The 24,851-nt window shown below is 42.7% G+C and overlaps 1 protein-coding gene across 1 annotated transcript in view; it reads left to right on the top strand.

The window, feature by feature from the left end:
* The first annotated feature begins 554 nt into the window (after positions 1-554).
* The window catches only part of LOC122935344, a 57,714-nt gene continuing 33,417 nt past the window's right edge, over positions 555-24,851 (top strand). Inside the window, exons 1-3 of the mRNA XM_044291110.1 lie at positions 555-896; positions 997-1,098; positions 2,574-2,772. Coding sequence (XP_044147045.1) covers positions 688-896; positions 997-1,098; positions 2,574-2,772 — 510 coding nt within the window. The 5' untranslated portion in view covers positions 555-687. The remainder of the gene's footprint in view (positions 897-996; positions 1,099-2,573; positions 2,773-24,851) is intronic.

The raw sequence follows: 24,851 nt of genomic DNA, 5'->3' as shown, positions 1-24,851 counted from the left end.
GGAGCAGGTACGTGTTCCAAAGCCACAAACTGCAGGCATTCAACATTACCCCCATGCATGTTCACTACGTGTTCGATCAATCTGGGGCATCCTTTACCCGATCTCACAGAATTTATATGTTCCCTAAATCTTTCACACAAAGGGCGAATAGTCTTCCCTATGTAAAAGGACCCACAAGAACAAAGCACCAGATAAACTACGTACTTAGTCTTACACGTAGTGAATTGCATGAGCCCATGTTTTATGCCAGCAAAAAAGACAAACTTTCCCTTAATTATGTGTTTGCAGAAAAAGCAATTGCCACATCTGTGACTGCCTGTAGGGGCATTTTCAATCAACCAGTTTTTAGTAGAGAATGCATATAACAGGACTAAAGCCCTGAGCCAAGCTTAATGTTTACAGTCCAAAAATGCAATTAACAAGAAATCAGGAAAGTCTTAGGCTGGGTTCAGACCTAAGCGTTTTGGATATGCGCGTTTTATGCGCGACAACATGCGCGTTTTCTGCGCGTTTTTGTTGCGCGTTTTTGTCCTTAGTAAACGCGCGTCGAACGCGCGTTTGTGTGATTGACAGTATTGCTGTCCAATGAAAAAACAGGCCCGTCTATATGAAAGGTGTCTAATGATAGTGCAATGGAGGTGATCAATTTCATGTGTTTGGAGAGAGTGTATTGGATTGTTTGCGACCATGGAATACTCCAGAAGGCGACCATTTGCGGCTATTGTGTCTGCAATCCTTCTCCTACGTTTGAGGCGTAGGAGAGAGAGCAGGCGACGCTTCTGGGTCCATCCTGTCATTGCCAACCGACAGGAAAGGGGACAGTTCTGGGCACTGTACGAGACCCTCCGGGCCCATGAAGACAAATTTTGGGCATACACGCGGATGTCCATCACCAGGTTAGTACAAATACAATAGTTCTATGAGTGGGGTTACAATTGTGAAGGTACCATTTTTTAATTTGCTATTGTTAACCCTCACCATTTTCGTTTGCAACAGCTTTGATGAGCTCCTGGGGTTGTTGGGCACCCATTTACAACGTCAGGACACATTCATGCGGGACAGTATTCCACCAGCGGAAAGACTGATCATAACTTTGCGGTAATTAGACTGTAATTGTGGCCTAATAAAGCATTTGCATTGTGTGTTGACTGTATATTAGTGTGGGCTTAGTTATTTTTTACTTGTGGTTGTGATGTTTCAAGTGTTTTTGAGGGGGGGATTGTATGTGTATGCTTTTTACATTTTGCATATAGATACCATACATAGTTTCCCCACATTTTTCCTTAGCAAACAATCTGTTCTAAATAAGAGTTCAAAAATGTTTGCAAAAGTTTTTATATTTTAGAAAAGTAATCACATCTTACAGTTCCTCAAACAATTTGCAAACTGGGTTTAACACAATCAACAGAACTTTTGTAAATTTTAAATAAAAATTAATCGGTAATGTACCGATCTTAACAATGAAGGAACAACACCCCTGATGCACCAAATTAAGTATGCCACTTCTCACAGGTTTTGGTATTGTGGCTCGTTATCCCGCATGGGCTCTCTCATTCCGCCTGATTGCTGGCCAGGTTGCATTTGAGTGGTGGTGGAGGTGTTGGTGCCCATGCTAGTGGAGGCATAGCTGTATGATGATTGTGGTTGTGTGTGCCACGTGTCGTGAGGGTGTGGTATGTTAGATTGTGGGTATGTTTGTGATGTGTATGTGTGAGTGGGTGGTGGATATTGTGGTGGATGTTGTGGTGGATATTGTGGTGGATATTGTGGTGGATGTGGTGGTGGATGTTGTGGTGGATATTGTGGTGGATATTGTGGTGGATGTGGTGGTGGATGTTGTGGTGCATTGTTGGGCTGTGTGATGTCATCATGTGGAATGAAGCTGTCTAGGGCCCTTGTTAAGGTTTCCCTCGCTTCAGTATTGCGACTTGGGGGAACTAGCAGCATTCTAGCCTCCAAACTCAGTAAGAAATGGGCATCACTAGTGAGTTTGGGTGCAGGATGCGCAAGTGCATCCAGGCATGCAATTAAGCGATCCTCCTGGCGATCGGATCTTTTCCGTTTTGGACGGTGAGTCTGAATGTTTTCGGGATCCACGACAGGTGGTGCAGGCTGTGAGGGTGTTTGGAATGTAGGGGTGGGATCGGGTGGAGGTGGACTTAGTGGCCCCGTAGATGCACAGGCCTCACTGTCCCTGGTGACGTCCTCCTCTTCCTCCTCCTGCTGTTGTCTTTTCGACCAGCTACTATCGGTGCTGTGAACATGAAAATATACATAAGTATGCGCAAGATATGAAAGTGAATGCATGTCATGCCACACCCTCTCCTGCATGTGTATGCCCTGGACTCACCTACGCATTTCAGTGCATGGGATTAGAAAGGCCATTTCCTCCGCATGGACATAGCTGGACCGTGCACTTGGCGAAGCTCCACTCCTCTGTTCCTTCTCTTTGCGCCGATGACGAATGAAGGCATCTTTGAGGCTCTTCCACTTGCTTTTTAGGATGTTTACTATAATACAAATAAAATTACATCCTTTAATTGTATTTTTTGCTTTACACTCATTTTTTACAGCTATTTAGCTACAGGCCAATCGTTGACCAGTCTGCACTACGCCTTCCAGATCGGGAAATCCACAGCCAGTGTGATTGTGAGGGAAACCTGCAGCACCATTTGGCAGGTCCTTCATGCTGTTGTGATGGGCCAACCAAACAAGGAGGAGTGGATGAAAATAGCGGATACTTTTCAAAATACCTGCAATTTCCCAAACTGTGTCGGAGCAATTGATGGAAAACACATCCGTGTTCTGAAGCCAATGAGGAGTGGCAGTCAGTTTTTTAATTATAAAAAATACTTTTCGTTTGTTCTTTTTGCGGTATGTGATGCCAACTATTCTTTTCGTTATATCGATGTGGGGTCCTATGGCAGCAGCTCGGACTCTGCTGTTTTTGGCCATTCTGAGTTTGGTCAATTGCTCAGTAGTAATGGCCTTGACCTTCCCGGAAACACCACACTGCCTGGCACCAGTTATCCCTCTATGCCTTTTGTTTTTGTGGGTGACGAGGCATTTGGTCTAGGTGAGCACCTTATGAGGCCATACTCCTCCCGTAATTTATGCATTAAGCGGCGTGTTTTTAACTATCGCCTGACCAGAGCACGCAGGGTGGTGGAATGTGCATTTGGCATCTTAGCCAACAAATGGCGAGTTCTGCACTCTCCCATAAATTTGAAATTGGAGACCGCCATCTCGGTTGTGAAGGCAGCATGTGCTCTTCACAATTTTGTCCGAGAAAGGGATGGCTTCAATTTTGATGATTCGTTGAGCCATTCCATGGAGAGCCAGAATCGCAGAGGTGTGCGTGGGACCACACATGCTGCGGCCATTCGGGACCACTTTGCGGCTTATTTTATGTCGCCACAGGGGGAGTTACCGTGGCAAATGCAAGCCATTTAATGGTATATTATTTAGTATTTTGCATCTGCTCAAATTGTTTCTGTTACTTGTAATATTCATTTTTCGTTGGTTATTGTAATGGGTTAAATAAAATATTTGAAGAGCGAATTAGTGCAATGGCGTGTTTTCCCCGATATCGTGCCCCTTGTAGGAGCCCCAATAGTGGCCGCCAATCCTCGTCCTTTAACAAGGGAAAACAATGTGGGCGGAATTAGGGATCCCATTTATGTGCCTAATACTCGTCCATTAAAACAAGGGAAAACAATGTGGGCGGAATTAGGGATCCCATTTATGTGCCCAATACTGGTACTATATATACACATACAATCACCTATCATGTGCCAGTGCTGCAATAGCCCACAAGCACAATAATGTTTCAAGGTTGACAATATCCATATCAACTTTAAAACCCAAATCCGCACACTAGGCCACATTGAAGGTAAAATACATTTCCAGATTGGAACAAGTGCAAATTGAGCATACTGGCCGACTACATTGTGCAAGAATGTGGGTGATGGTGAAGCTGCAGCCCTCCAGCTGAAGCAAAACTGCAAAACTCCATGCATGCTTAAACAGGCTACAGCAAGTAAAATGCAGCACAGCATATTGGGAGTTGGAGTTGGACAACAGCTGGAGGGCTGCAGGTCGAGCTGGGCTGGACTATTACATAGAGATTTTACACCAGTGCACACAAGGAGTTTTTTTATTTTACACTCAGAACACACATGTAAATACCTTTGCTTTCTTTCACAGCTTTTGAGAATGTCTTCCACTGTGGCCAAATGCTTGCTCCAATATCCTCCCATGCCTGCTGCCTGCTTCTCCGATTCTTGTACTTGGCATCTTGGATGTCATACAGGCAGCGTTTTGCCTGCACAAGCCTGATCAGTGTCTCACTATCACAGCCTGCTTCCTCCATCTTGGTCAGGCTAGACACCTGCAGATCTCTAGGGTGTGGCCTTTTAGGACTGTTGCTATGTGCCAAACGCGCCTTCGGCCGCGCGTTTTTCTGGTCAAAAACGCGCAAACGAACATATTTGCGCGTTCCTATGCAATCCTATGGGCGCAAACGCGCAACAAAACGCCTCAAAGTCGCGCAAGTACTTTTTTGAGCGTAGGGCGTTTTTCAGCGCGTTCAAACGCGCTGGAAAACGCTCAAGTGTGAACCAGGGCCATAGGGAAGCATTGATTTTCATGTGTTGAGCGTTTTACAGCGCGTAGGAACGCGCTGTAAAACGCTCAGGTCTGAACCCAGCCTTAGGGTCCATTCACACGTCCGTTTTTTCTTTCCTGATCTGTTCCGTTTTTTCAGGAACAGATCAGGACCAGATCTGGACCCATTCATTTTCAATGGGTCCTGGAAAAAATCGGACAGCACAATGTGTGCTGTCCGTTTCCATTGTTCCGTTCCGCATGTCCGTTTAAATATAAAACATGTCCTATTCTTGTCCTGAAAAATCGGATCCTGGTACAATACAAAGTCAATGGATCCGCAAAAAACGGATGACATTCGGATGTCCTTCCGTATGCCATCCGTTTTAAACGGAATCCGTTCCTGGAAATTAAATCCTGCCCACAGAAAACAAAGGGGAAGGGCTTGGCAGAGCTGGATCCAGATTTTTAGTAATCAGACTGGAGAAGTTGACAAGATGCCACTGTATGATGTGGAACGTTTGATTACTTTGATTGAAGAGCGTCCCAATCTATGGGATACACGGCTGGAGTCATACCATGACCGAGTGCAGAAAGATAGGTCCTGGGAGGAGATTGCCAAGGAACTTGATGGGGCAGAATTTGCGAAAGCAGATGCCAAGAAGCGTCAAATCATCAGTGAGTAATTTATATATGTTTAATATGTCTGGTCATATTTCTTGTATGAAATGCATGTACTCAGGAAGGTGTAAACTATGGCTCTCCTAACTACTACTCCTCCTATGACGTGCTGTCTAGAGTAGTAGTTTTTCAGCATTTGGAGAGCAGCAGGCTAACCATGCATTCCATATAGAATTACTATCCAGTTTTTTAGGCTTGGCAAACTTTAAAAATCCTTACGTCAAAGATTTTTACTTTGCAAACCTGTGCATAGCAAGGCATTCATATACATCTGCATATGCATGCTTTTTGAGCTGGTTTGCAAACATTTGAACCCCCCCAGTCCCAGATTTTTGCTATGCAAACCTGTGCAGAGCAAGGCATTATTAATACAGCTGCATATGGCTACATTTTTTTTTTGGCCCTTGCAAACATGTTAACTCCTTATAGCATGGCTGCTCAAACTGTGGCCATCCTGCTTCGGACAATCTACAACACCTAACATGCCATGCTATAGGCTGATAGCTGTAGTCTGTGCAGAAATGATGGGAATTGTAGTTTGGAAACAGCAGGAGGGCCTGAGGTACTGCATGCCAGCCTTTACAGCTAAAACTTTAAATTGAGTAGATTAGTGTTTGAATAGTGTGTAAATCTCATATATGTTTTTTTTTTTAAAGATTGCAAATTTAAAATATATGTCAGTTTATTCTTTTTTCTTTTTTTATCCTAGTCAGCAAAATAAAAAAACGCTGGTACTCTTGCCGTGACCAGTTCAAGCGGGAATTGAACCTGCGGCATAAAAGTGGAGATGGGTCCTTGGCCAAAAAGCCTTACCTATATACCGAAAATTTGCAATTTCTAAGGCCTATAATGGAAACTAGACCGTAAGTAATGTTTGAATAATATTATATTTCAATGTCATCTTGATGAGTATAGTTTGGTTCTTTTCTGACTGGCGTTTCGCGGTCGACCTGTGAAATCAGTTTTTAGGCTCGCGCAAGCGGCCCAAAAATTACAAGATAAGGACCAATGCATTCTGATTGGATATGGATTCATTTAGAATGCATAAATTTGACCGGAATCATGCCTCTTTTACTAAACATGCTGCGCTTTTTGCACCGGCCAAAAAACCGGAACACTTGCCGCAAGGCCGGATCCGTAATTAATGCCCATTGAAAGGCATTGATCCGGATCCGGCCTTAAGCTAAACGTCGTTTCGGCGCATTGCCGCATCCGACATTTAGCTTTTTCAAAGTGGTTACCATGGCTGCCGGGACGCTAAAGTCCTGGCAGCCATGGTAAAGTGAGTACACGCCGGATCCGGACAACGCAAGTGTGAAAGAGGCCTAAATGATGTATGACGAATTTAGGTGTGCTCCAGGAGGTGGCGAACCAAAGGGATCCGTCCTGAGGTACAATGTAAGTAACAGTGACAACACTCATTGAGTGAGGAATCCTGTGGGTTTAGTTGAACTAGATAGTCAATCTATCCAGACAGAATCAGTTATTCTCGTCAGCAGTGGGCCTATGGTTTTTTCATATCCAATAGCTTGGATAGTGACCCTGCGTCATGCATAAAACTGTTGGCAACTAGCAACTCCCACAATGGTCCTATGGTTAAGAGGATTTCTGTATGCCGTTCGGAAATGATGGGAAATGTAGGTCGGAAACTGGTTGACGTTTCCCAGATCTGCATGTCTGTCAAATAATAATCATTTTAACTTTTTTGTTTTTCTTGAATAATTAACTTTTATTAATACTTCTGAAAATATTTTACAGGACCGTTGATAACCTCTGCAATGCTCTGGAGGATGACCAAGCACCATCTGGGCCAGCTTCCCCAGAAAATCCATCGGCCCCTCCATCCACGGATGAAACTCCGCCATTAGAAACAGTCAGGGAGGATGTCCCGGAAAATCGCACAGTGCCACAGCAGATAAGCACCCAGCCTCGTTCCTCGGGTAGACGTAGGGGTCCCCCTCCCCACGATTCTGGTTTAGATACTCAAGCCATTGTTGAAGCAAGGGTTATGGACTATTTAAACCAGAATCGTGGTGAGAGTGCGGACGAAACGATGGTTAAAAGTTTAGTGCCCTTACTAAAGAAAATACCCGAGGAACGAAAAGCTCGGTGTCTATCTGCTGTGGCACTGTTGATGGACCTATTTGCAGGTCCACAAGAACCATTAGAAACTGTGCACAATTTAGAGCGTGACCGTGATGCAATGCTGAATTGGAGGCCATATGCTCCAACGTTTTCTCAGAATCCACCCCCATCTCGATTCCATCACGGAGACAGCTCATCCCTGGGGAGTTTTCAATTCGAGGCTGGACACCCCAGGTCTTCACAGGGAACTCATCTCCCAAGTTCCAACCCTGGCCCTTTTACAAGGGATCTTTTTGAGCTTTAATTTTTTTATTTCCTAAAAAATTGTTTTCTAAAATAAATGGCATTTATCATTTAAAAAAGTATATTCTTTTTTATTTATTTTTTCTGAGCACCTATCATGTTTCCTGAGGTTCTACAATGCCCAGACAGTAGAAAACCCCCACAAATGACCCCATTTTGGAAAGTAGACACCCTAAGGTATTCGCTGATTTTATAGAACATTTTAATTTTTGTCACAAGTTAGCGGAAAATGATAATTTTATTTTTTTATTTTTTTTATTACAAAGTCTCATATTCCACTAACTTGGGACAAAAAATAAAAACTTCCATGAACTCACTATGCCCATCACGAAATACCTTGGGGTGTCTTTCCAAAATGGGGTCACTTGTGGGGAAGTTATACTGCCCTGGCATTCTAGGGCCCCTAATGTGTGGTTAGTAATTTTAAATCAAAATGTGTAAAAAATGGCCTGTGAAATCCGAAAGGTGCTCTTTGGAATGTGTGCCCCTTTGCCCACCTAGGCGGCAAAAAAGTGACACACATCTGGTATCGCCGTACACCCCAAAACACATTGCCCAACCTCTCCTTAGTACGGCGATACCAGATGTGTGACACTTTTTTGCAGACTAGATGATTTTTACGGATACATGGATCGGATCCGCAAAACACATGCGGAGTCTATATGGGCTGATCAGTGGTTCCTAAAGGGTTAATAAGTGACAGGGGGGGGGGGTGTAGTGTAGTGTAGTGGTGTTTGGTGCTACTTTACTGAGCTGCCTGTGTCCTCTGGTGGTCGATCCAAACAAAAGGGACCACCAGAGGACCAGGTAGCAGGTATATTAGACGCTGTTATCAAAACAGCGTCTAATATACCTTTAGAGGTTAAAAAAAATCACATCTCCAGCCTGCCAGCGAGCGATTGCCGCTGGCAGGCTGGAGATCCACTCGCTTACCTTTCGTTCCTGTGAGCGCGCGCGCCTGTGTGCGCGCGTTCACAGGAAATCTCGGCTCACGCGAGATGACGCCTATTGGCGTAAGCGTAGCCTGGGAGAGCCGCCGCAATGACGCCTTTCGGCGTTAGCGCGGTGGCAAGTGGTTAATGAATTAACGTTAATAACATATAGTTCTAAAAATTCACTGCAAACACAAATTTTTAAAATTTTTATTGGTTGAAAAAACAAAAAAAATGGGGTTACAAAAACACAATTCAAAAAAACATTTCGATCATTTTTGGACTAATGTTATTTAGAGGTATTTGAAGGTATTTAATAGCAAAAAAAAAAACAAAAAAATTAAAACACTATCACCGAATTTTGAGAGAATGATAGTCATTTGTCAAATATTAAATACCTCAGCTCGCAAGCCCACGTCAAGGGTCCTCTTTATCTTGCGAGTCCCTAAACTAAACTATAACAACTGGGGATCTAACTAAACTAATAAATTGAAAATTTGGAAAGTAATTTGGAAACCAGATTCAAGCTAATATCAACGACTTCCACGGATGGCTTCCAATTGCCACGGTAATGCCCCCTCTGGACTGCTGAAAAAGTCGGCATAGAAATCCCGAACAGCTAGCCCAGCCGTTCCTGGTCTTCCAGTCCGACTGAGATCTAAATTGACTGAAGATGGCACATTTTGACCCAAATCAGCATCAGCGGAGGCATCATGTATCCTGGTGAAGTTGTGCAGCAGTACACAAGCCTGTATCACCAGGGTGGCATTGTCCGGATTCATTTGTATGGATGACATGAATACTCTCCACTTACTGGACAGTATTCCAAAAGCGCACTCCACATACCGACGGGCGCGAGTCAATCGATAATTGAAGATACGCTTCCTGTCATCCAGATCGCGTCTAGGGAAGGGCCGCATCAGGTGATGTGACAATGCGAATCCTTCGTCTGCCACGATCACAAATGGAGCCGGCGGACCTGCAGATCCGGGTAGTCTTCTTGGCTCTGGCAGGGCAAGCTGGTTTTCACGAAGCCGTTCACCCATTCTGGAAACACTAAAGATGCGGCTGTCTGAAGTGCTCCCGTAGGCCCCGATATCCACAATTACAAACTTGTAGTTACTGTCAACCAAGGCCATCAGCACTACAGAAAAATATTGTTTGTAATTGAAGAACCGGGACCCTGAGTGAGGCGGTTTCTTCACACGGATGTGCTTTCCGTCCAGTGCCCCAATGCAGTTTGGAAATTGCGCGGATTGGAAAAAACCCTCGGCGATACGAAGCCAATCTTCCGCCTTGGGGGTGGGCATCACCGCATCTCTGAGTCGCTGCCATATGACTTTACACGTATGGCAGACAATCCCAGAGATAGTTGAGATCCCTAGCAAAAATTCAAAGTGCAGCGATGCAAACGAATTTCCAGTTGCAAGGAATCTGTGGAAAAAAAAAAAAAAAGTTTAGTTCAATTAAAATACACAAAATATTCACATTACCGAAAAAAAATTACCTCAACGTGACAATAAGCCTTTGTTCGGCAGAGATGCTGCGCCGCATGCTAGTGTCCCTGAAGTTAAGGTCAGGGTGGAGAGACGACAAAAGGTGATCAAATGACTCCATGGACATACGGCAAAAATTGTGAAACTTGAAGGGGTCTTGACGCAGATCATTATAAAGTGTATGAAATTGTCCCTTCTGAATTCTCTGTGCAACAATGGGATGAATCCAGTGTCTCCTCCTCCTCCTCTCCGGTTCTTCTTCCAACATTGCTTGTTGTTGTCCAAATAAGCGAAATAGGACCCAACGGAACAGAACTCCACAAATATCCTTCGGCATGTTATCGCAGTAGAGTATGCACGGAAAAATGGCTATACAGCAAAATTTCCACACAGAGCTCTTTACCTCACGATGAACCAAAGAAAATGGCACCTGAGGTAATCATATCTTGTCTTTTTATTCACTTTTTTTTTCACTTTTTTTCAAAGAAATCCAAATAACTTTATTTGCTTCGAACTTTAGACATCTATCCGTTTTTTGCGGATCCGCAAAAAACGGATGACATACGGAAACATTTTCAGGAACAACGGATCCGCAAAAAACGGACAGAAAATCGGATTATAGAAAAAACAGGACGTGTGAATGTAGCCTTAGAAAAACCCTGGCCTCTCCTCCTCAAAGACCCATATTTTAAAAAGGTCTTGTCAGGACACCCAAAGATCTCCTATTGGAAGATCCCTAGGGTGAAGAATATTCTGGCTCCCAGTAAGCTGAGGCAACATAGGGTCAAGAGGAGCCCGGAGTTACGTTAGGAGCAGGCAGCTATCGCTGCAGGGCTAAAAAGGTGCCAATGTTGCCAGAAAATGTTGCACAAGATAAGAGTTTTTTTTTCTAATGTTAAAGGGAACCTGTCACCGGGATTTTGGCCATAGAGCTGGGGACATGGGCTGCTAGATGGCCGCTAGCACATCTGCAATACCCAGTCCCCATAGCTCTCTGTGCTTCTATTGTGTTAAAAAAACGTTTTGATGAGTCCAGCGGAAAGGAGCCCAGCACCGCCCAGCGTCCTCCAAATCTCCTCCTTGCTGGCTGACGTCACAGAGCTGGAGCGCCGAAATCTCGCGATGCGCGAGCTAGCGCATGCGCAGTGTCGGCATCATGTTCATTCCCTGTGCTGGCATCAGCACAGGGAAAGAACTACTGCATGCGCTAGCTCGCCTATCGCGAGATTTCGACGCTCCAGCTCTGTGACGTCAGCCAGCAAGGAGGAGATTCGGAGGACGCGGGGCGGTGCTGGGCTCCTTTCCGCTGGACTCATCTCCGGATACAGGACACATATGAGGTTCATTTGCATATGGATCAAAACGTTTTTTTTAACACAATAAAAGCACAGAGAGCTATGGGGACTGGGTATTGCAGATGTGCTAGTGGCCATCTAGCAGCCCATGTCCCCAGCTCTATGGCCAAAATCCCGGTGACAGGTTCCCTTTACAGCAGTTTGACATAACTACCCCCTTATATGTAAATCAAGATATGTCATTTATTTAATTAAATGTGGATGCGGACTGCAAAATATAGGCTGGACCACATAGGAATCACATAACAGGCTGAGGCTACTTTCACACTTGCGTTCAGAGCGGATCCGTCTGGTGTCTGCATAGACGGATCCACACCTATAATGCAAACGCTTAGATCTGTTCAGAACGGATCCGTTTGCATTACCATGTTCATGATAGTGCAAACGGATCCGTTTTGACTTTACATTGAAAGTCAATGGGGGACGGATCCGTTTGAAAATTGAGCCATATTGTGTCAACTTCAAACAGATCCGTCCCCATTGACTTACATTGTAAGTCTGGACGGATCTGTTTGCCTCCGCACGGCCAGGCGGACATCCGAACGCTGCAAGCAGCGTTCAGGTGTCCGCCTGTTGAGCGGAGCGGAGGACAGACGGTGCCAGACTGATGCATTCTGAGCGCATCCGCATCCACTCAGAATGCATTAGGGCTGGACGGATGCGTTCGGGGCCGCTTGTGAGAGCCTTCAAACGGAACTCACAAGCGGAGCCCCGAACGCAAGTGTGAAAGTAGCCTGAATTAGCATCTGTACAATAAATAAAAGTGAGTACTTGAAACATATCTTAAATATTGTACAGATCACCACAAAGGAAATCCAAACTGCATTACCATAACACTTCTAAAGAAACATGACATTTTCTGGATTTACAAACTGCAGACAATCTATCCATATGGCCTAACTGAAATAATGGAAAACACCTTATAAGGTTTAGAAAATATAACAATTAATATACAGTACATCTTAACTTAATAGTATTTGACTGTTTTTACTTAATAGTATTATTCAATTCTATTATAAAGTTCTATTGCCCCCTCATGGTCTTTTTTTAGCATTACTATAGATAAATAAATAGGCTGGGAGGCTTCTACATGTGAGAAAACCCTCCATTGCATCCAGTAATACTAATAATAATTTATACTAATAATAATTTTATACATGTATACATTTTTATTAGTTTTATATTTGTACCTTATTTTAATTGAGTCTTTCCTCCTTTGGGAGCTAGGTCCTGTATTTTTATCATTCATTAATTACTAATCACACGTGTTTTTATTTGCATCTCTACTTATATTTATTAATTTAGATTATTAATTTAACTGTAATTTAACTGCTGTGTTCCCTGCATCATGTCAATCACTGTATTGATTGAGAGATGTTGAGATCTGCACACCTTAAATGGTGTGGGTGCTCATAGAGGATCAAGACAATTATAGGTAGCGATCTATGGCACACCACACGTATTGCTATTAGAAAATAGTAATTTTAATTCATTAATTTATATGTTTTTAATCTTTACAACACTTTGTGTCATTCCACATCCAGTATTATATTGAGCATAACATGGGGTCATATACAGAAGTCCCGACGTTTCGGTCAGTTGTGACCTTTATCAAGGGATCTGCTGGACATCCAGCTCTACAAACAGATGCATGGGCCGCAGATCCCTTGATAAAGGTCACAACTGACCGAAACGTCGGGACTTCTGTATATGACCCTATGTTATGCTCAATATAATACTGGATGTTGAATGACACAAAGTGTTGTAAAGATTAAAAACATATGAATTAAAATTACTATTTTCTAATAGCAATACGTGTGGTGTGCCATAGATCGCTACCTATAATCACTGTATGGGGGCATCCCTCCTATTATGGAGTTCTGCGTTTTGCAGCCAAAATGTGCTTTTACATACGAATTCTGTACAGTATCTATGTATGGTTTATTGTACCTGTTAGCATTGTTTTTACACAAGTAAAGCTTCATTGCATTACACCTGTGTCCCTACAGTGTTGCCAAAAGTCCTCTACCTTTTATTGGCCATTCCTGTTCCCACGAAGCTCCGGCTCTGAACTGACAGTCGGGGCAGTGTGTAGCAGCAGGTAGAACTCATGCATACAGTGCTACAGCTGCTGTGCTCTCAGCACAACAGAGCAAGGTGAGCGGCCTTTACATCCAGAGGAATCACTTTTTCTTTAAGGTCCTGCATATGGTTGCTCTCCTTTTAATCCGTGTGTCACATCTTAGACACTTGAAGAAGTTTGACCTCCCTCCACAGTCACCAGTTAAGTAGGTCCCCACCACTCCTTTACCACTGAATCAAAAAAACTTACCCTGCTACCGCACCCCACTAAATACAATGCGATTTATCTTTACCTTTGCCAACTCTGCTATTTCAGTGGCTTTTATTGCCATGCATGAGAGCCACGGAAACAACTTAGCACAACAAGCTATGATATTTCCCTAACTCAGAAACAGCATAGTAAAATAAGGAAGGGAAATAAAGATTTGTGAGATGGAGGGTGGTGGTCTTGGTTATCCTGTAACAAGACAGCTCTGAAGAAAATCATGCAATATTAATGGTTTGGATTCCCACCGCAAAACGTCTTCATTCAATCAGGACGGGATTTCTCCCTTCTTGAGCTTCTAAGAGCGAACATGACGATTGAGGTGATCCCACAGATTCTCAATTGGATTCAGGTAGGGTGAATTATGGGGCAGGGTAGTAAATGGAAGTCTTGGTGATGCTCTTCCATCTAATGTCGGACATTTCTAGCTGTGTGACATGTCACATTGTCTTGGTGAAAGATCCCATCCGCCACAGGGAAGACAGTCAGCCTGTATAGGTTTATGTGACTTGCAAGGATAGATTCATACCCAAATCAGTTGAGAGTGCCTTCCACATGAATGAGTGGCCCCAGAGAATACCATAAAAACATTCCCCAGACCATAACCCTTCCCCCACCATCTCCTGTTCTTCCAGAAATGGTTGCAGGGTGCAGTGATGAGCGAGAGGGGCAATATTCAAATTCGCGATATTTCGCAAATATTTGGATGAATATACGTCATATTTTAGCGAATTTGAGACTTATTGATCTCCAGTCATTATTTTATTGATTGCGAAAATCGGCAATTGGAAAATTTGTGATATGAAAATTTGCGATCAACAGTAATCCTAAAGTCAAAGATATTGTAACCTTCTGATTGTCCCAGAAGCAAGAAGCAGTGAGGGATCATGGGTACTGATGAAAAAGAAATCTAGAATAATCTTCGCAATTACGAAGATATATCACTATATTATAGATATTCGTGCCAATATTCGCAATAGAAATTTGCGATCAACACTAGGGGGTGTTTGCTATCTGATATTTCTCGCCTGACATACCAACCTCAATACATTTGATAAATCAGAAAACATGACTTACAGTATTGAAGACAACCATTTGTCACTCAGTGGTGGTCCAATTCTGATACTACCATAAAAAAATCCGTCTGTTTGGAGTCACATACAGTACACATTAGGGTTCTCTGTACTATTGTTTTCGACACACTGCTGCTAGCTTCCTGGTTCATTTTGGTGGTGAGATGTTCTACTATAGCATGTCAGTCCGCCATTGCACCATTGCGGATCTTGTAGCTGACATCCACCTTTTAAAGGGGTTTTCCTGGATTTTGAAATTGATGACTTATCATCAGTATCTGATCAGTTGCGGTCCGACACCTCGGACCCCAACAATCAGCTGTTTTAGAACGCACCACAAAAGAGAACAAGGACAGAAGGAATGCACATCAATCCCATGAAGTATGCTAATGTACTGTAACTGATGGCAGTAAGACACTATTTTCAGTATCCGTCAAGTCTATAGGGGTCTAGTGACACACTTAATGTATGTTCTGGTAGCATTTACTAATATATACATCAAAAAATGTCTCAATATTATTACATTTATGCCATACGGTTGCATACATTGCCTTTAGATCTATGTACATACACCAGAAGCATTTTCTACGACATATGTCAAATATAAACTGTGGGGTGAATAGATTTTAGTACTGATTTATACAATACCTTATATTACAGACTAGAGATGAGCTAACTAGTGTTGAGCAAGCATGCTCAGCTGAATACCTGTTTGGCTCGAGCATCTCTATTTGGCACATGGCGGTACTCGGCCGAGTACCGCATTTGCTCGAGCGCCATGCTCGAGTCTCCTCCTCGCACGTTTTGCGGATGCTATGCAGCTAATAAACGTGCAGGTAAGTACTGCCATCACTGTAATGCCAGTAGCCATGTTGGCTACTGGCATTACAGTTATTGGCTGGCCGGAACGTGTCATTGGGTGCTATATAGCACCTGATGACGCGGGTTTGGCTCATTGTGAGTCAGAGAGAGCTGTGCTTAGGAAGGGACAGATAGTGTAGGGAGTGTGATCGCAATATATTCAATAGAAAAACGTTTCAAAAACCCAAAAGTCCTTTTAAGGACTATTGTGTGTGTGGCAGGATGGCAGCAATATAATATAGCCAGCAAATTTTTTTTCCATACTTTGCAATACTTTTTCGATAGAGGTTGTCTGCAGTGACTTGTGACATCTGTGCTGCAATACCTTCTGTGTGTCAGGCCCAATATTAGCGAAAACAATTATATTTTTTCCATACTTTATCCGCACTTTGCCTATAAACGGTGTCTGCAGTGAATTGTCACATCTGCGCTGCAATAGCCTGTGTGTTTGTCAGTCCCAGATAATGGGAACAAATATTAGGGAAAACAATTACCGTATTTATCGGCGTATAACACGCACGGGCGTATAACACGCACCTTCATTTTAGAGGGAAATTTCAGGAAAAAAAAATTAAATTTCAAATAAAGCCTCTGATCTGCCCCCTCTGGTAACACAAACCCCCCCCCTCCCTCCCCAGTATTAATCATTGGTGGCAGTGGCCACAGGGTCCCCCTCCTCCCCCCATCATTGGTGGCAGTGTCAGTTCCTATCGGAGCCCCAGCAGTGTAATGCTGGGGCTCCGATCGCTTACCATGGCAGCCAGGAGTCACGCTACTGAAGTCCTGGCTGCCATGGTATGTTAGTGAGCAGAGAGCAGCGCATTATACTCACGTGCGCTGTGGCCGCCGGTCGCTCCTTCTCATAGGTCTGTGCGGCGCATTGCTAATGCTTACAGCATTAGCAATCCGCCGCACAGACAGAAGAAGGAGCGACCGGCGGCCACAGCGCACGTGAGTATAATGCGCTGCTCTCTGCTCACTAACATACCATGGCAGCCAGGACTTCAGTAGCGTGACTCCTGGCTGCCATGGTAAGCGATCGGAGCCCCAGCATTACACTGCTGGGACTCCGATCGGAACTGTGGGATATGGCCGGCACATTCATTGGTGGCGCAGTGGCCACAGTCCCTCCCCTCCTCCTCCTACTCTGTCCTCGTTGGTCTTCAGCGGCAGCCGCGCACAGTGGGGAGGGAGGGACTCCCTCCTCCTTCCTCCTCCCTCCGCTGTGCCGGCCGGCTCAGTCCTGCCTCTCTGGCCTCCGGAGGACACGTTTCAGCCCTAATCGGCGTATAACACGCATACATCATTTGCCCCCTATTTTCAGGGGGAAAAAGTGCGTGTTATACGCCGATAACTACGTTATATTTTTTCCATAATTTATCCACATTTTTCCTATAAACAGTCCCATATGACATATAACATTTAATATGAAGATGGCGAGCATTAAGAGACGGGGAAATGGCCGTAATGCTGATGGTGCACGCAGAGGCCGTGGCCCTGGGCGCGGTGAAACTGTGCCTGCTGCCAGAGCACAAGAAAAACAATCATCCAAGATACCTAGCTTCATGTCTCAGTTTGCAGGGCGGCACAGTTGTTGGGGAGAAAGTTCCGCCTGGTGACCAACCACTGGCTTCTCAAATGGATGAGCAAAGGCCAAAGAGAGTAATGCCTGGATCACCAGATGGTTCTTGTCTCTACAAAATGTCAAATTCAATGTGGAGCACAGAGCAGGGTAACACAGATGCCCTGTCCCGGGTGCACTGTTTGGCGAGTGTTTACCCCCTCAAGGTTGAACAAAGGGGGGGGGGGGGTTGTATGTAATACAGTGAAGGGTTGGTTGGTAGATGGTATATAATATTATGGAAGGCACTCTGTTCTCTGGTGTGGCATGAATACGTAGATTGACATGATCAGTATAAAACTGTATTTATTTTAAAAAATATATAAAAAAAATTAAAACCAAATATCAATCCCACTATGTCCCTTAATATGTCATGATTCGTATATACACCAGGCATGCTTAACCTGCGGCCCTCCAGCTGTTGTAAAATTACAACTCCCACATAGCCCTGCTGTAGGCTGATAGCTGTAGACTGTTCGGGCATTCTGGGAGTTTTGCAACAGCTGGAGGGCCGCATGTTGAGCATGCCTGTATACACCTTGTAAGGTATCGTCTTTTTATTCGGGGGTCATTCTTCCAGAAAAAGGCTTTAGTGTCCAAACAGTGCATTTATTTGGCAGTCTTCATGCACAAATAGCAACCAAAACATAAATCAAAACAAATCCTCAGCCGTCTGGCCACTCACTAAACAGTATAGTCCCTCTCTATCAGGATCTACCACCCAGCTCCCCAAAACACTGACACAGGGTCAGAGGGTCCTGGCTCCCACAGGCTTTAGCACAGCCTGCTCCTTCCTCAGACTGAGAGTCCCACCCAAGTCCAGCAACATGATTAAATAGCATCTCTGGACATGGGTATATTCTTAAATCCCAGAGAGGAGCATGGGGAACAGGCACCCGCCCAACACATTGCGTGTACCCGCCCTGGACTAGCTGGAGCCAGCTAAGCTGAGTAGCTTGGTGTCCACCAACTAGCTTAGTGGCCACCTATATCTAGGGCCTTTACTCCACCATGGCCTGGCCCCTTGGTGACACACTCCTGGTGCAAACAACACCCCCTTTCCTTGCTTTGCCAGGACTTTTCTGCTCCTCCGGGCCTTGGTGAGATAGACCCTTTCAATGGCCATCATTTGGCCCTCTGGCAGCTTCACTGCCACAACCTTGATCTAGCACAATTATGTCACCAGCATTTTATTAATGTTGTACCACTGGTCATGACCACTGAAGAAGGAGTGTGTCAGCTCCAAAACGAATATGGTGAATACAAGTGCAGCTATATAGGTTGTGCCGTTATCAACAATTACCACTTCCTTTATTATTCATTCATCTTTGCAACATATACGGTAACTTAAGAATGCCCACCGGCCCCATTGACTATAATGGGGCATGGCAGAGATCCAGCCACAATCTGGCATAAATGCAGAGAATCTAACTTTATTCAGCAGGACCTGCACTGACATCACCGATTACATCATCAAAGGTCCTTTGTCAGGTCCTGAAAGAAGAAGATGCCGGCTGCACGAACAAGTGGATGAGGTGAGTTATTTGTATTTTTTTTTTTAACCCCTCATGCCACATTTTAGTAAGCATTCATAATGCTATTATTTTCTCTTACAACCATGTTATAAGGGAAAATAATAAAATCTACAAAACACCTAACCCAAACCCAAACTTCAGTGAAAAAGTCTGGGTTCGGGTCTGGGTACCACAATCAGTTTTTATAATGCGCTTGCAAGATGCATTGCACTCGCACGGAAAAAGATATCCTCAGGATAGGTCATCGTTTTCACATTGAGGGGCCCGATCCCTGCACCCCCGCTGATCAGTTGTTTCAGGAAGCCAGCTCTCAGCAGCTTTCCAAGTATAGTGCCGTACATAGTATAGCAGCTGTGTTTGGTTTTGCAACTCAGCCCTATTCGCTTCAATGAGGATAAAACATCAATATACATCACCGGATATCCCCATTAAAACAAAAATGTGGGACACAAGTTGTCTGCCATTTTTCATAGATTTCAGGGTATTTAATATATATGTTGAGGCATTCTTTTTGAATTATTCAGACGAAACCACGACAACAGATTCTTTCAGTGACATTTCGTTTGATGTAGACATTCTCTTTTCCCATCTCTGTTTGTCCCAGACCACCATGACAATTTTTTTCAGCCACATCTCACTGCAGAGTTTGCCACACAAACATGTTAGATTCCACACTTTTCCATCAACCTCTTTACCTTCCCAGCACAAACTCCACAAGATGCTGCCCCAACTGTCTCATCCTGCTGCCACCCCTAATACTGCACCCACTATGCTCCCCAATATCCCCAAATACTATACTTCTGAAAAAACTGTGCCCCAGTAGTAATAATGCCCCTACTGTACCTCCAGTAATAATAATGTCTCCTATAGTATCCCCACGTAATAATAATGTCCCCTAAAATGCCCTCTGTAATAATAATAATAATAATACCCCCTCCATTGTGCTCCCAGCATTATGCCCATATCATCTCCCCAGAATTAATGTCCCCTAAAGAACCCCCATTAATAAAAATGCCCCATTTTTAAGGATGAGGTGGCTTATAGTCACACTTAATATAAAGATTTAGGCCATTTAGGGTTCCTGGGCAGTCTTTATATTAAATGCGACTTTAAACCCCCCCCCCCTCCCCATCCTTAAGAATGCATTTCATGTACTGCAGCAGGCCCTGGGTGCATGAGGGGGGGGGGGGGGTTATTGTCACCTTTAATATAAACACTTAGACATCTACAGTTCACAGTACAGTGTTCAAATTAAATGTTACTATACTCACCAGTCCAGGCCTTCAAGCTGTTGTACTCTTCAGACGCTGGGGTGGGTGGGCTAAAAAGATTGCTCCTTCCTCCTGTGCGTGGCAGTTGGTGGGCAGTGGCTGACTGAGCTTATTGGTGGAGGCAGAGCAGAAGTCCCGCTACTCACTGATCAGCTGAATGAGTACAGCAGCAGTGTAGAGGAAAATCACTCTCAACTGGACCTCAACTGGAGGGATGGAGTGTATTAAAAAAAGAAGAAAAAAATAAATAAAATCTGTCTCTCTGTTGCTGCCCCCTTGCTGGGCCCTGCCCTAGGCACATGCCCTCCTGTACCTAATGGTAGATTCAGCCCTGAGTATGGTGGCTGGCAAAGTGGAAGATAATGGCACCTTTGGTATGATATCTTGTTGATGTTTCTCTCCTGAACTTCTGGCTCACAGCTGTCCTGGCCCTTGTGGGTATAGGTATCCACTGTGAAAATGCAGGCTGCCCTCTAGAAACCATATGGAGCTTCTTTCCTTCTGAGCCATGTTTGCAATCACATATAGGGTGTCTCTGTTAATAGTGATGAGCGGCAGGGGTCATATTCGAATTCGCAATATTTTGCAAATATTTTGTCGAATATTTGTCGAATATTTGCAAATTCGAAAATTCACGATTTTTTTTTTACTCTAAAAATCAGAAAGGTAATGATTGTGTAATATGCAAATTTCCGTAATTCGAATTTTCGAATTCAAATTTTTTATTGTGAATTTTTTAACTTACAACTATTAGACAAAGAAGATTATAGCACTATATTAGCTAAATTGCTCTATATTCAATTTTTTTCGACTATTCGCTATATTGCTATAACTTAGTTTTTTCGAATATTCGTAATATTCTAAAACAAGAATATATAGCAATATAGCGAATATTCGAAAAAAATTAATATAGAGCAATTTAGCTAATATAGTGCTATAATCTTTTTTTTTATAGTTGTAATTTTTTTCCAATCTGAACTACAGATGAGAAAAAAATTACAACTATTAGACAAAGAAGATTATAGCACTATATTAGCTAAATTGCTATATTTTCGTTTTTTTTCCGAATATTCGCTATATTGCTATAACTTCGTCTTTTTCGAATATTCGTAATATTCTAAAACAAGAATATATAGCAATATAGCGAATATTTGAAAAAAAATAATATAGAGCAAAATTCGCAAACACTACTACTCCTAAAGTCAAGTATATTGCAGCCTTCTTATTGGCCCACAAGCTAGAAGCAGGGAGGGATCATGTGTACTGATAAAAAAAATAAAAAATCAAGTAAAAAAAAAGGGAAAAAAAAAATTTTATATTCGAAATTACGAATATATATAACTGTATTCAAAATATTCGTGAATTTTCGAAGTACCTATATTCGCGATAAAAATTCGAAATTCGAATATTCGTGATCAATACTATCTGTTAACTGCAGTTTCAGGATAATATGTATTGAGGTTTGTTTTTGCTGTTAATCCTTGCTGCGTTACAGAAAAAAATTATTAAAGTAAAATCTGGGAAAATTTGTGAAATGTACCTCCATTTTGCTTGAATTCTGGGTGAACGCTTAAAGGGTTGACAGCAGGGTTAACCTAAAGGGTTAACAACAACAAAATCAGGATTGAATTATTTGAGTGGTGTAGTTTCTAAAATGTGGTCATTTATAGTTTTCTTTCTATTATATAAGCACTTCAAAGTCACTTCAGAACGGGATTTAAAAAGTCAGTTTTGGAAAAAAAAAATTACATTAAAAAAATTATGATGTGTCACAAAAAACTCTCAGAACTGCTTGGATAACTAAAAGCCAGTTATTACTACTGTACATACATAAAGTGACACAAATTTGCAAAATTGAGGAAAAACTGCAGGGTTTGGATGGGGTTAAATTAGGATAATTGACTTAAAGCAGGGTTTCTCAACTCCGGTCCTCGGGACCCACCTACCAGTCATGTTTTCAGGATTTCCTTAGTATTGAGCAGGTGATATAATTAGTGTCAATGCATCAGGACTTACCACAGGTATTCATTCTGTGGGATAGTCTCAAATCCAGACTGGTAGGTGGGTCCCGAGGACCGGAGTTGAGAAACCCTGACTAAGGGTCCATTCACACGTCCTGTTTTTTTTCATCCTGAAAAACGGTCTGTTTTTTGCGGATCCGTTGTTCCTGAAAATGTTTCCGTATGTCATCCGTATGTCATCCGTTTTTTGCGGATCCGCAAAAAACGGGAACATGTATACATTTCAATAATCAAATAAAGTTGTTTGGATTTCTTTGAAAAAAAATTGAAAAAAAATAAATAAATAAAATTGTTATGTGTTTCCTGGAACGGAATCCGCAAAAAACGGATGACATACGGAATGACATCCGATTGTCATCCGTTTTTTGCGGATCCATTGACTTTGTATTGTACCAGGATCCGATTTTTCAGGACAAGAATAGGACATGTTTTATATTTAAACGGACATGCGGAACGGAACAACGGAAACGGACAGCACACATTGTGCTGTCCGATTTTTTCCAGGACCCATTGAAAATGAATGGGTCCAGATCTGGTCCTGATCTGTTCCTGAAAAAACTGAACAGATCAGGAAAGAAAAAACGGACGTGTGAATGGACCCTTAAAGTGAGTCTCTTGAAGTTAAAAGATTGAGAATTTCTTTTTCTTCAATATAGAGAAAACGTAGCTTCTTTTAGAAGCAGAACGTAGCCCCTTTATATTATGCGATACAACATAAAGGCCAATCAAGATGAATTATTAAGTATGATCAGTGTATGTACAGATCCAGTATACGACCAGGGCTGGATCTGATCAACCACATCCAGGGGAGAAAGTCACATCTCAGAAGGTAGCTATTAATACAGTATACATAGTATCCTGTCTCTCTAGGCTCGAGAACAAATATTAAACCATCCTTTAAAAGATAAAAAGGAAAACATTTGTAAAGGAGAATCAAAGCAAGGTTTGACAGATCTAAAGTATTGCAGAAGGAATCGAGTCGGGGGTTGGAACTCGGGGATTCCACGAAAGCAGAGATTCCTCATCCCATAATGCTTTGGTTTTGATTTTCTTAGGCCACATGCAAATGTCAAAGCAGATAGTATGATATTTTTATTTTCCTTGTATGATATTGGAAGCATACAGAGGTACAGAAACCCAATGCACTTGAATGCTCTATTATGACTTGGCACAAAATAGAACCATATTAAGGCTATGTAGATGAAGGTTTCTTTGCAATTGAGAAGAACATGGACTCTGGTTACTATGTGCAACAAGTTCCAGAGTGTTGCATCAGGAAATAGACTTACCAGCATGTGTAAAATCTGTTCTAACAAAAATTTTTGATTTGCCCAAAGCAACCAATCACATACAAGTTTTTATGAGGAGGCTAATTCAATTAGTAATCTGATTAGTTGCTATGGACAACACTGACACTTTTTATTAGAAGCAGTTTTATATGTGAAGCCCATAGGTCTTATACTGCAGGTACTGCAAAAACTGTGCACTCCAACTAATTAGACATCTTTCACTTTATTTTCCTTTTATCTAATTGAATAAGATTTTCTTTGAAATTGTATAAAATGAAGCATGAACTAAATATTTATCATCATTAACTGACTCATTTTGTTTTTCTTTCAATCAAAGACTGTACATGCTGGGATTGGAAAAGTGGAAGTGAGCTTACTTGACAGGTGACAGACTGAAATGTCACAGCTGATACATGTTTTAATTCAGCTCATTCCTTCAGAATTTGAAGGCATACTAAGTATGGCAACTGTGATTGTTTTCCTATTCACTATTGACAAGAGTGTGTAAAACTCTCATATTTAGAGATTTGCATTTTAGAAAGATTAGAATTCTGCTTCCCTATCGTCTTGTACTCAGTATCTCTGGCAGCCCCCTAGAGTTGCATAGAGCGGCAAACACATATGTCTACAATTCCATTCATGTAGGGTAATTCTGTTCTTCAATATGTTGCAGTGCAACTATAATCCAGAAATATATGCCATTCGGTACAATATGAGCACTAGGATTAATATTATAGATTTTCCTCTGGACTGTGATTTTTTAAAATGTAAATTGGGATGACAGCTGGCTGATACGCATGAAGAAGAAAATTGAGTTTTGTAGCTTAAAATATTGATGTCCATTGCAAGAGTAGCAACGACGAATGTAAATGGCTGTAGCTCAGGGACCCACACTTGTGCAGCACGCCAGACCTGCAGGGTATTAGCGACAGTGAGGTCACGGTATGCGCAATCGAGGGTTACTCACTTTTCTGAGGAGAACCCTGGGCAGGCATGCGACAGTGAAGGAGAGGTAGACACTAGTTCCTCTGGGGCACACTCTGTAGATAGGGACCTGGCCTGATGGTGTGTGAGGTGCCCTGGATGTTGCAGGTATTGTGAGTGCCTTAGGTAAGGTCCCTTTAAGAATTGTGACGCCAGTGCCTGTAACAGTGGCACACCGGTTTGCAGGAGGATTAATGGAGTACACAGTTGGTAAACCAAACATTGCTTTACTTCAGGAAACAATCCAACTTTATACAATCAGTTGCAGTGGTGTATAATGCAGTCCTTTACAGTACATATGCACAGCAGGTTTACTTGTTAGCACAGCAGGTTTCAATCTTGCAAGATACGTGGAGGGCAAACAGTTAATGCTTTGCAGTACAATGCTGCTC

Source organism: Bufo gargarizans, chromosome 4 (genome assembly GCF_014858855.1).
Source record: "Bufo gargarizans isolate SCDJY-AF-19 chromosome 4, ASM1485885v1, whole genome shotgun sequence".
NCBI lineage: Eukaryota > Metazoa > Chordata > Amphibia > Anura > Bufonidae > Bufo > Bufo gargarizans.
Note: the sequence above shows the minus strand (reverse complement) of the source record. Positions and strands in the feature narration are given on the sequence as shown.